The following is a 12685-nucleotide window of genomic DNA, read 5'->3' as shown; positions in this document are numbered from 1 at the left end:
TTCTACCTCATATTCTATTTTTCTCGTAAATTAATATCCTTTTGCTAGTTAATTGTTTATGTTGTGAATTTATTTGCCACTTGGGGTAATCATACTTTTGATCCCTTATTGGTCAATATTTTATGATTTCAATTAATTAAAATGTGTATTTTTATCCCTTTACTAGTTAATATTTACAAATTCTCCAAAACTATTTAACTTTGTATTGTTACTTAGTTAATTAGTATAAAAATAATCCAAATATAAATTACTACTCCTTGCATAAATGGACCAACAACATACATTATAATTAAGTGAAGATTAAATGCCATTAGTCATTATCTCAACAACTACCAAAATAAGAATTTACCTGAGACCAAAAGAGCTAATATCCTTATAAATTACACATAATCAAACCTCGTCCCTATAATTCGAAATAGATAAGACAAGTTTCTCATATGATAGACACCTTCACCTCCAAGCTGTTCGAGTCACTATGGGAGCAAAACTCGGTTTCCAAAACAACCACCCTTTATCTACAATGTACAGCTAAACAGATGACATGTTACAAATGGTTAGCATTTCACAGGACATCAGGTTCTTCAACTGAAGAAAGAACTCGGTTTTTATTTTTTAATAACCGAGAAATCTCTGAGAACCAGCAGAACAAAGATCCAGAAATCTGGTGGATAATGGACCAGTCATTAGCGTCTAAACTCTCACATCATGTGATACGCTCTTACCATTAGACCAAATCCCAGTAGACCAGCTTTGTCGCGTTCTCCACCAAGTTATTTACCAACAGCCCACAAACGCATCCGTGAGGTATCAAAATTTTCCATGTCAGTCAAATGGTACAGAAACTAGCTCATATTGAGAAGCTCAACATGAAAAGAAGAGGACAGATGCTTCAGGAAGTGCCAGACCCAAAGCTTACGTTATTGCTTAAAGTGCTAATAGGACTCTCAGCACGCGAAGTGTTGAGTTTCACAAGGTTTATATGATCTCCGGCAGCCAGAACATTCACAGGAGTTTGAAGTATCACAGATTTACCCCTGTTCGATACCATTTGAGAGCTACTAGATTCCTGCTTCGCTCTAAAAACGCCCCATAAGTAGTGTTTGTGTTGGAATCCTGCCAACCAATTTCATCAAAAAACTTAAAACAATGAAATCAAGATCTAACCTTTGGTGTATCATCGAGTGAAAACTTACTCCAGTTCTGCAGGGGAAGTTCTGTGGATGTGAAAACCAACAGCTCTGCATTTGTCATAACTGCTCGGAGAGCAAGTTCTTCACCAATCATTTCCTCAATCAAATGATCAAAATCCTGCTCGTATCTGTACTGAGAAAAATAAAATGTCAACAACGCGAATATGAAGAAACTGTGTGTAAAATGGTGAAAATATAAAGTAATTACCTTGCATCCGAAGGAAAGAAATACAATGCAATGTTATCAACTCTAGGCTCTAATGTATTGAAACTCTTAGGCCATATATCAGATTTCGGAAGCATTTCCAAGTGAAGCAAAAGCGAAAATAACTTCGCTTCTTCAAAAACCTTTTGGCATGCTTTGACTGATAGGTGAGCAACAAGTCCATCAAATGTCTTATACTCTTTGTTCCATATGTTAAAACCACCCCTGCCAGAAGAAGTGCAAGTTAACGGACATTTTCATTCACAATACGACAGGTCAATATTGATGAATTATCACCCAAGTGAATAATCTGTGAGATATCTCCTCACCTCCAAATAGGATCAAGAACAGGTTGTGCTTGTTCCACGACAGCATGAATACAGTTTTTCTCATCTATCAGAGACGTAGGATTAGACTTCTTATCTAAGTGACTATGCTCTACCAAATCAATTCTAGGATGTTTCTCGACATCTTTCTCGGAAGACTTATTTTGAACCGCCGTTAGATCTACCTCAGCAATCGATGGAGGAATATCAAGTTTTGCTTCAGAACTTGCTTTAAGATGTCTTGAACTAGTGCAATTTTCAGGTGGGACGCCAACAGAATTCATGATAGTGAGTTCATTTGGCACCTTGACCTCACAATCATCACAGACCCAATAGACAAATTCATCAAATGTACTGGGAATTTTATCAAGGCAGTAGCTGAAAAGATTAAAACATGGATTATTAACAAACTAACGAAAGACATGTAAAGGCTAACCTAAAACCATTATCAGTATTTAATGACAACCATGAAACTCAACTTCTTGATAAAATTCTCAGGGTCGACTTCCAGGAGAATGAAGAAGAAGCATGGGAACTACTGATGCAAATAGATAGCTGCAGACAGGCAAGGCTCCCGGAGACGAGGCATCTTTAAAGAGGCCTAGATACAAAGGGACACAGGAACTCAAGGGGCTCACCTCTTTTGATGTTAAGATCAAAAGTGATGGGAGGAGAGTTCGGGAAAAGATGGCAACCTTTTACAATGAAACTTAAATTGGTGACATGGAATGTAAGGATTAAACAATAGGGTTAAAATAAGAATTCTGAAGAGCCTTATGTACAACTGAAAGGCTGATATCATTGTCTTCAGGAGTCTTTAAGTTGGAGGGGGATGCCAAAGAGATTGTCAAAGAGTTACAGGGAGGGAGATGGGTGAAATTTTCCGGCCTAGAAGCAAGTGGCACAAGAGGGAAAATTCTGATGTTGTGGGATGATATAGCATGGAGAGGGGAGACTCTGGAAATTGGATTATATACTATTACTTGCAAGTTTGTCGCACATCTTCAAGACTTTTGAGTGCCACGTAATGGGAATATATGCCCCAAACTGTAATCTGGAAAGGGAAAATGAGTGGGAGGAAACCGGAGTCGTTACGGAACTGTTCGAAGGGCCATGGGCTGTTTGTGGAGATTTTAATGTGACAAAGTTTCCTTCCAAGCAATGAAATTGCAAGAGAAGAACTCCAGCCATGGAGGAATTTTCTGATTAATAGAAAGTTCTGAGTCAACTGGCTAATCTGGAAGTTGTATAGGAGAACAAAATTCCAATGGAGACAGACCCTGAGCCTTATGGGCTCAAGGAGGGGACAAGAATACCAACTTCTTTCGTAAAGTGGCAAATGCTCACAAGAGAAATAGTATTATAGACCAACTAGTAATTCAAGATGAACAAGTGGAAGATCCAGTTGGAATTAAGGGGGTAATAATTGATTTTTATAGGAAGCTTTACACTGAGACTCAGGACCGGAGACCATCATGCAATTTTATCATTTGCCCAGCCATCACCGAATTTATTAAAGAAGCTCTACAAAGGAATTTTGATAAGCAAGAGGTGTAACATGTCTAGATGGTTACACGATGAGTTTTTTCATCAAATGTTGTGAAGTGCTGAAGCAGGAAAACATGGATACTTCCAAGAATTTCCATTCGCATGGAGTTTTTGAGAAAAAGCTCAACACACCTAACATAGCTTTGATTCCTAAGAAGACAGGAGCCAAGGATTTGAGAGGACTTAAACCTATAAGCCTTATAAGAAGTATGTGCAAGCTACAACCAAAGGTTCTTACAGAGACATTGAAAAGGGCCGTTCATAAGATGGTGGATGTTCAACAATTGCCTTTCATTAAAGAAAGACAAATAATGGATGTCCTAATTGCCAATGGAGTAGCTGATTCCAAAAGCTGGACACTGAAAAGGCCTATGATCATGTCAATTGGCCATACTGAAGTTGCTCTCATGCACGAGTTTTGGAGGAAAATGGATTAACTGGATAAGATACTGTATTTCAACACTCAAAATTCTCAATCCTTATCAGTGGTTCTCCGAAGGTTTTTTCCTTAGACAGCAGCAATGCAGTACAAAAGATCATATTGAATTGCATTAGCCTTCTTGTTTCTGGTGCAAACAGTTATATCAGCTTTTTTTTATGGCCGTAATGTCCAAGCCAGCTTTTAGGCACCTCGACTAATTCCATGGGATATTTGTCACCTCCCAACTTAGTCCACCAAGGCTAGGACATATGGGAAGAATCATAGTATTTTTCGTCTCAGTTGGGATTTGAACCTAAGACCTCACTCAACCACTTCATTGACCACTAAGCCACACCCTGGGTGCCAGTTTTATCGATTTAGCTTTTCTTTTTGTGGCAAAAGATGAAAAAGCCAATCTCATTAATGAAGTCAGGATTTAATTTCTACCTGCTGAAACATTGCTTAAGCTTTTCTTTTCCTTGTCCCTTTTTTCCACTTCTCGCTGTCAAAAACATTGCTATAGACAATACGATTCCGAAAAAACATCTGCCTACTGAAATGTTCATCTTGACTTAACCTTTGCCGGAAGAGTAGAACTATACGCATATCGCCAGTCCAAACCAAAACAGGATTTACAGAACGGTCTTAAATGTTTACTTTCATGATTACAGTTGATAAATACCAAGAACATGTTCTGATGATCGCACAGGAACTCATCTTAGTTCCTTCATCAACTAATATACATGTTCCAGCTAGTAATAAGGCAATTCTTTGCACGTTCATGCAAAATAGCAGAGCAGAAATCAAGAGCAACAATGAAAACAAAAGCTAATAAGAGACGATAAAATGACTGAACTTTAACAATGACGTTTGGTAACAATCTAACTTACCGATGTATAGCAACTTCAAGACACTTTACACAAAAAACAAAGGCGTTAGAGAATCCTTTGTCACCACACTGTAGACACATTATCACCTGCACAACATGGCAAAATAATAATTAAAAATGCAGCCATATGCAAAACAATAAATAAATAATGCCAAGTTTATGTTATGTTGGATTTTATGCAATTATAAACAGGTTAATGCTGTTTAAGTAAAAAGAATACATACACAATAATACCACATCTACACATCAAATTTCTTATTTGCCCAAACAATATGACAATCCACAAACTATAACAAACAAAGTTAAATTGATAGCTCCGTCGTAACAAAGTAAACATGGTGAAACAACAAATCCACAAGTAAAAAGTTCTTTCAGAGTTGTGCAATCAATGGAGACTGAACTGATACAAATTTATCCTCTCTATGGTGGACTTGCGGTATAAAACTAAATACATCCATGAACGCCAACAAAGGTGATCAATAAATATACCCACCATATTTCACCCAAAAATGTGACTTGGTGATCAATAAAACAGATTAAGAACATGAGGTCTAATTTTCAAACCCCAACGGATACAAAACCACCCAGGTGATTTCTTCTCATCTGGCCAAGCTTTGGCGGGGATAGTTACTTGCTACTTGTGTTGGTAGAGATAGCAAGCATGGCAGAGCTAGGGTACCGCAATCCAAATCTCCTTAATGAACGAAAATTACTCTATATATACTTTTATGTGTTTACACTAGCAAGCAGGGGCAGAGCTATGGTAGTGTAATAGGACCTCCTTTTTTTATGACACGGGCAAATCCGCAACTGCTATCCTTTGGGTGCGCACAAGGTAAAACTCATGCTCCTATGCAATAGCTCGCAAACCACACATAAAGGGTAACCACCCACACTAGGCAAGCCTAGTGCGAGCTCAACCCAGAAGACAAACCCCTTGCTTTCGCAGGCAAGGGGTTTCAGACTTGAGTTCTCCAATATGGCAGTCCCAAGCCCAAACCTCTAGGCCACCCAAAGTGTAAAATCTCCACAGGTATTCTTCATATGACTATTTCAATATACTTTGAATCTTGAATATCCTCGCTACGCCATTGGTAGCAAGAACTCGTGAAATCAATCTATGTAATCCCACAAGGGGAGACTGAGAAGGGAGGTGCCCCACTCAATAAAGGTAGAGAGGTTATTTCCAAACACCATGATTCTAAAACAAGTAAAAGATTTATCCACCATATTGGGATTGAGAACATGAGTTTAATGTTCAAAACCCAAGGGATACAAAAACACCACGTGATTTCTTCTCATTTCCTGAGTCCTTAGCAGGGAAAATTACTGATACTTGTGTTTGGGCTTCTTCTATGATTCATCATATTATAAATCCTAAAAATCCTTGCCACCATTGGTAGCAAGTACCCTGTAAATCAATTTAGGTTTGTATAAGTTGGCCTAAACTTCAACAACATACACCAGTGCAATCCCAGAAGCCTGGGAATAATGGTGCCCCTACCCATTAAACGTAAAGAGGTTTATTCCAAACAACATGTACCTAAATCAACTACTCCTTCTGTCCCAATTATATGACTCACTTTCCTTTTTAGTCAATCACAAAAAGTTGACATATTTCTATATTTACTAACAAATTAACTTTAAAATGCTAATCTTACCATTAATAAAATGATTTATAGTTCCACAAACATCTATGCCTTATTTTAGACCACAAATTTCAAAATTCTTTCTCAAACTCCGTACTAAGTCAAACTAAGTGTGGAACACAGGGAGTAAAAGATATATTCGCCATATTGGGATTGAGAACTATGGGGTCTAAGTCTAACGTTCAAGCCCCAACAGATACTAAAACACGAAGTGATTTCTTCTCATATGCGCAAGCCTTGGGTAGATAGTTACTCAAAACTTGCGTTGGTGGTAGACATAGCAGGCACGGGCACGGGCACCGCAATCCAAACCCCCTTCATCAAAGAAAATTACACCATGTATACAACATCAAAAGTATCTTTTGTCTCGAGGTTTACACAAGCTAACTCGAACAACACAATTCTAAAATAAGAAACACTATTCCATTGAAAAACACAATGACAATCGATAGAGATAATTATAACTTGTCATCAATCAAAAAAATCAATGAAAATTAAAAATAAAAACAACATTACCATGGCGGAAACAACAAATGTGAGGATCCAGAAACAACGGAATAAGAATTGAGAAAAAATCAGAACATCATACACCTCTAAGCTGTATATATTAATGTATATTACAATATGGTAACAATATTTTGGAATGAAAAATCAATTACATTGTTCTTCTGCTAAACCCCTAAAAAGTTGAATTGGAAGCAGGGTGACAAAAGGGTGAATTAGGACAAATTTGGACAATGGTTTTATAGGGTTTTAAATATATATTTGATCTTCTAAACCAATTTATATAACTTTATTTTTTTTATTTTTTTAGTTAATCTAAAAAATAATGACACATTTATATATTATGTAATACATAAAGATGTTATTTAATTGGAATAATATATAAACACGACCTTTGGTGTTAGCGAACAATTATGAATAAATAGACACAACTGTCCTACATGACAAATTTGTGTCCTATGTGGTGTCTAATGTGTATTATATCATGTATGACAAATGTGTCTACTTGTTTGATTATATTCAAGTTTAAGTGCATATTTGTGCACACTCAAAGTTGGAGGACATAGTTGTCCGCTAAAGTCAAGATAAAGGTCATATTTATGTATGTGAAAAAGACTCAAATATGCTATCGAACTTTCAGACTAGGCTTATTTATGTCATTCGTTAAAAGTTTGGCTCATATATGCCATTACCGTTTAAAAAAAAGGCTCATTCATGCCATTATTTTCTAACATTGGTTTTGCAAAACCATTTTTGACACGTGGTCAATTATAATTTGACCGCATCATTAATTTTTTTTTAAAAAAAAATCAAAATTCTGAATAAAGATTGAATTTAAATAACCCATCCAAATAAAATTAGGGATATTTTAAAATTCGGGTGGGCTATTTTAATTCAATTTTTATTCAAAATTTTTATTTTTTATTAAAAAAACTAATGACGTGGTCGAATTATAATTGCCCACGTATCAAAAATGGTTTTGCAAAACCAATGTTTAAAAAAATGGCATGAATGAGCCTTTTCTAAATGACAATGACATAGATGGGCCAAACTTTTAACAGATGACATAAATGAGCCTTTTCGGAAAGTTCGATGACATATTTGAGCATTTTCCCTTAATGTATTATGCCTATTTAATTTGATTTCATTTCACATTTATGTCGTTCCACTTTGGGTATGCACAAATAGATAACTTAAACTTGTATAAAGTCAAACAAATAAACACATGAGTCGTACGTGACATAATACATGTAAGACACTAAGTATTACACAAATTGTCATGTCGTATGTCACTTTGGACGTGTGTATTATTTATTCAATTTTATACAAGTTTAAGTGTCTACTAGTATACATTCAAAGTTGAAAGGCATAAATGTATAATGAAATCAAGTTAAAGGGTATTTTATGTATTATGTCTTTTTTATAGTATTAAATAACAATTTAACTTTAAAATGTTCATTTTATCCTTAATGAAAATGATTTATAGTCAAAAATTTCTATTCTTCATTTTAGACCACAAGTTTTAAAAGTTTTCATTTCTTTATTAGGCTCCGTGCAAGTCAAACTACTCAGATAAGATGGGACGGAAGGCGTATCAAATAACAATTTTTTAAATTTCTGTTCGATAATTCGGTAAATTAAATTTTGGTTTAATGCAGTATTAACTAATACCAATTGAAGTCATAATCAATTGTATTACAAAATTAATATTATTTCTCCAATCATTTCTATTTTTTTTCAATGTGAGGCACGATATAATAGAAAATGAACAAGTAAGAAAACATAAAAAAATAAAAATAAATTGATACAACTAAAGACATATATGTACAGATTGTTCATGCTTATTCTTTAACTTTCTCTTTGGACTTAAAGTCGAAATGGTCTTGTGGACCCTTATACTTGTATCACTTTGTATTCTGAACCGTTCTACTTATACTTTTGTCATTTGAACCCTTAAACTAAATAAAATACAATTTAACAAATCCCTCTGACCATTGACCAAGCTTATGTATTTTAAGATAACTGAGTTGGTGAAAATGTGTGACTTCACGCATCTTAAGGTGAATGAACAACTTTTTTAAGTTAAAAAAAATATAAAAATTATAAAAGAAATTTTTTTCAAAAAAAAAATAATTAAAAACTTTTTTTCTTCTTCCAAACTTAATTGCTTTCCAATCTCCATCCTCATCTGAGCAGTAACCTCAAAGGAGCAGCAGCCATGGCGAGAATAAAGGTTCATGAGTTGAGGAATAAGTCGAAGACAGACCTTTTGGCTCGGTTGAAGGATCTGAAGGTGGAGCTTGCACTTCTCCATGTTGCAAAGGTCACCGGTGGTGCTCCTAACAATCTATCCAAAATCAAGGTGGTAAGGTTGTCAATTGCACAGGTTTTGGACTGTCACCTTACAGAAGCAAAAGTTAGCTCTCAGAGAAGTTTACAAGAACAAAAAGCACTTGCATCTTATGAAAAATTTGACCAGATTTGATTGTGGGATGGCCAGATCTGGTTATGCAGTGGCTTAGGTTGTTGTTACTCTGAAGGAGGAAATAAAAATAGTGATAGTGTGCCACGAAGATGAAGACGGGTGAGGGGAAAAGTTGCACAAGTGAGATTCTTTGATGAAATCTTGAGACTCTCTATTGATTTTAGAGTTTTGGGGGATAAAAATTTGCAGAGGTGAGAGGTTTGCTTCAATCCATGTATGGAAGTGTAACGAGCAGGTTCGTCCGTTTATACACAATTCTCGAATTCTTGATGTTTACAGCAACAAAGATTGTAAACAAGGGCATTTTTAGGCACAGAATCATCTAATAAATTCAAGATAAGTTTAATTGGAAGAAGGGTCTGAAGGAAATGGTGAAAGGGAGATGGAGGAGACGGAGAATGGTGCTGTTGATTTTGGGATTATGAAGAAATTGCCAGGATTTTGTAATTTGCCTTTGGCTATTGCTGAGATGTTTATTGTTGCTGCCTTAATGGCCGTAGGAACTTTCATTGACCATGGCGAGGCTCCAGATTACACTTGAGGGAGAAAGTATATGTCATTCGCTGGCAAAAATGATGATGACGCCGTCGATGACTTTTTTTTGGGTCGTGAAATAGTGAAAATAGGGAGAATTAGAAATATCAATAATAAATTAAAATGTTATTATTTTATATTTTATTAAATAATTTTGGTAAATAGTTTTTAAAAAATAATTATGACGTGACATTAATATATGTGACGTGGATATGACATGTCAATTATATAAAGGAGAGTGAGCTACACTCATGGTAGGATGGGCTTAAAAGTCTCATTTTAATTGAGTTTAAGGGTTCAGATGACAAAGATATAAATAGAAGAGTTCAGAATACAAACTGATACAAGTATAAGGGTCCAGCACACCATTTCGCCGGACTTAAACTAATAAGTAACAAATATGTTGATATATGACTTTCATTAAGTAAATAATTTGATATTCGGAAAATACTGAATACCATTTGGTACTAATATCTCATACCAAACTCAAACTCGGATATCAAAATTTTAAAATTTTACTCACAAATACCATAATCCTAAAATTTTACTCATGAATACCATATTAAACTATCAAAAATTTCAACTCGATTTGATAATTCAATTTTTGGTATTTTATATCCAACCCTAATTTGATCCCTCAAAATAATTACCTAATCAAATATGCAAATAAAACATCAATTACTATTTTCATCACAAAATAAGTGTTATCTCACCAACAAAGAAGAAGTTATTTTGTCCAAAATAAGCATCTATCTTAAAAATTCAAAATATATTAAATAAACTAATTTAGTAAATTATACATGTATTTATTAATTAACATAATTTTTCCTAGAATAACACTTATTTTAGACTGATAGAATATTTGTATTTATTTTGGTTAGCAACTATATATAAATTTTTCGAAAAAATACCCCCTTTATCCATGCAATGCATTCTTAAGGATATTCAAGGGAATATAAAAATAAAAGAGGATGTTGACCTAATAATATATACTGAGATAGTAATAAAGTGAATGGTAAAAACACATCCAAAAGGTCTCAATACTCAAGCCATCATGTCTGTATAGGTAAACTAATATTAGATGTTTATCGAAATACGTATGAATTATTAGTTACGTTCTTCACTTTTTCTATATTGAAATATTATTATTGTCGAGGTAAAAGAAAATAAACAATTGATAGTTTATTTGTGTTTTAATAAACATTTTGTTATAGTTTAGTTAAGAAACTTACACCGTTAATAGTTGATATATGATTTTTTTAAAAAGAACAAAATCATATATTATTATAAGCATGAAGCTCAAAACTTAAAAGTTGAATTACCATTTTGCCCCTCTAATAAATTAAAACTAATATAATTTATATATATATATAATCTTCTTATTCTCATTTCATAATCTTGACCTTTCAAATTTCTAACATAAATGTAAAATAAAACAAAAATGAGTAAATATAATTAAAGTAGATTCATGTATCTTTAAAATTAAATTTCATCTCTATCTTTTTTATATTTATTTTAACAATAATTCATGTGACTTTTCATGTTTCCATAATTTTGTTGAGATTCCCTTATGCAGTTACGAGAATAGATAAGAATTCAATTACTGAAGCATCGGAGTTTGATGTGTTAGTTTTATACTTATTTGTAGTAAAATTATAATAAGACTTTTTTGTCTCTCTTCATATAGTTGAATTCTTGTTTTATTAGCAAGTTGTAATTGGAGACAATTAGTAGTAAAACAAAGTAAGAAATCTCAATTAGACATATTTTATTATTTATTAATATTATCTTTGAAGAAATAATACACTCATGGGTTACACGCGCAAAGCGCGTGCTCGGAAACTAGTAGTACTATAGGTGTGTTTTTTAATCCTTTTTAACTCATAAATAACACTACTAGTCCCTATATTATTGCTAAATATTAATCTTATGTGATATTTGATTGAACATATGTAACTAATTAAATCTACTTTTTTTTCATCCTTTAATCTTTCAAAATTTTCAATATGTCATGTTAGAAATTCCTTCATTTTTTTGCATTGAGAACTTTTATAAAATTAAGGGATAAGGTATCTAGACTAAGACCGAAATTTTAGAGACACACCTTAACTAAATTAAGGTCCTATTTCCCCTAAACTCATTTTTTTTGTAATTTTATTCACCTTTTTGGGTTACGTGGCATCCAAATATCTCCCACACGCCTCAACTCTGTGGAGTCATGAAATGTGCCACGTAAACCAAAAGATGTACAAAACTACAAAAAAATGAGTTCGAGTGGATAATTAGATATTAGTTTAGTTAAGATGTGTCTCTGAAATTTCGATCATAGCCTAGAGATATTTGTGTCTTTTATCCCTAAAATTAAACCAAATGTGCAAATTAAAATTACTAGTACTGAATGATATGCATATCGTCAATAAATTTAACAGTTTGTTTTTAAACTAGGTATTATATTGTTGTTGTCGTGGTCTTACCCTCTCCAGATTCGGCTTGTATGATCAAAATCAAGTATAATTACAGTGTCGTGGTTGTCGGCTTGTGACTTTGATTTACTTAGCGAAATCTAGGAAAAATTTTCGCTTGGATTTAAACTTTATGCGATCGTTTTTATGGCTATTTATTGTTACTACTAATTGAAAACATGAAGAGACACTTCAGAATATTGATCAAACACAAATGGTTGCTCTTGTATTGAAAAAAACACTTTTCAAATTAATTAGCCGATTAACACACTTCTTAATTAAAATGAACAGTTAATTGTGATGAGTCATTAACAATAATAAGAATACCATACTGTGAAATGTGAATGTACTAATACCAAAACTACCTTGTATAGCTAAACAGATGACCTATTACATAATATGGTAACATACATTTCACATAACATCATTGATGATAAAACAAACTGTTTATATTTGTTGAAAATCGAGAAAT

The 12685-nt window shown here is 33.7% G+C and overlaps 2 protein-coding genes across 2 annotated transcripts; one reads left to right on the top strand and one right to left on the bottom strand.

The window, feature by feature from the left end:
• Nucleotides 1-264: 264 nt before the first annotated feature.
• LOC107016314 lies at nucleotides 265-6962 on the bottom strand. Its single transcript, XM_015216802.2, has 6 exons — nucleotides 6745-6962; nucleotides 4581-4666; nucleotides 1725-2099; nucleotides 1399-1620; nucleotides 1194-1318; nucleotides 265-1113 (listed from the first exon to the last, which is right to left on the bottom strand). The coding sequence occupies exons 1-6, from the start codon at nucleotides 6745-6747 to the stop codon at nucleotides 890-892; spliced, it is 1035 nt and encodes a 344-aa protein (XP_015072288.1). The 5' UTR covers nucleotides 6748-6962; the 3' UTR covers nucleotides 265-889.
• A 1959-nt stretch (nucleotides 6963-8921) lies between these two features.
• On the top strand, nucleotides 8922-9503 carry LOC114076722 (60S ribosomal protein L35-like). Its single transcript, XM_027916017.1, has one exon. The coding sequence runs from the start codon at nucleotides 8951-8953 to the stop codon at nucleotides 9215-9217; it is 267 nt and encodes an 88-aa protein (XP_027771818.1). The 5' UTR covers nucleotides 8922-8950; the 3' UTR covers nucleotides 9218-9503.
• Nucleotides 9504-12685: the final 3182 nt, after the last annotated feature.

Source organism: Solanum pennellii, chromosome 4, assembly GCF_001406875.1.
Source record: "Solanum pennellii chromosome 4, SPENNV200".
In the NCBI taxonomy this organism is placed as follows: Eukaryota; Viridiplantae; Streptophyta; class Magnoliopsida; order Solanales; family Solanaceae; genus Solanum; species Solanum pennellii.
The sequence above is the reverse complement of the archived record's forward strand: the minus strand, read 5'-3'. Positions and strand labels throughout refer to the sequence as shown.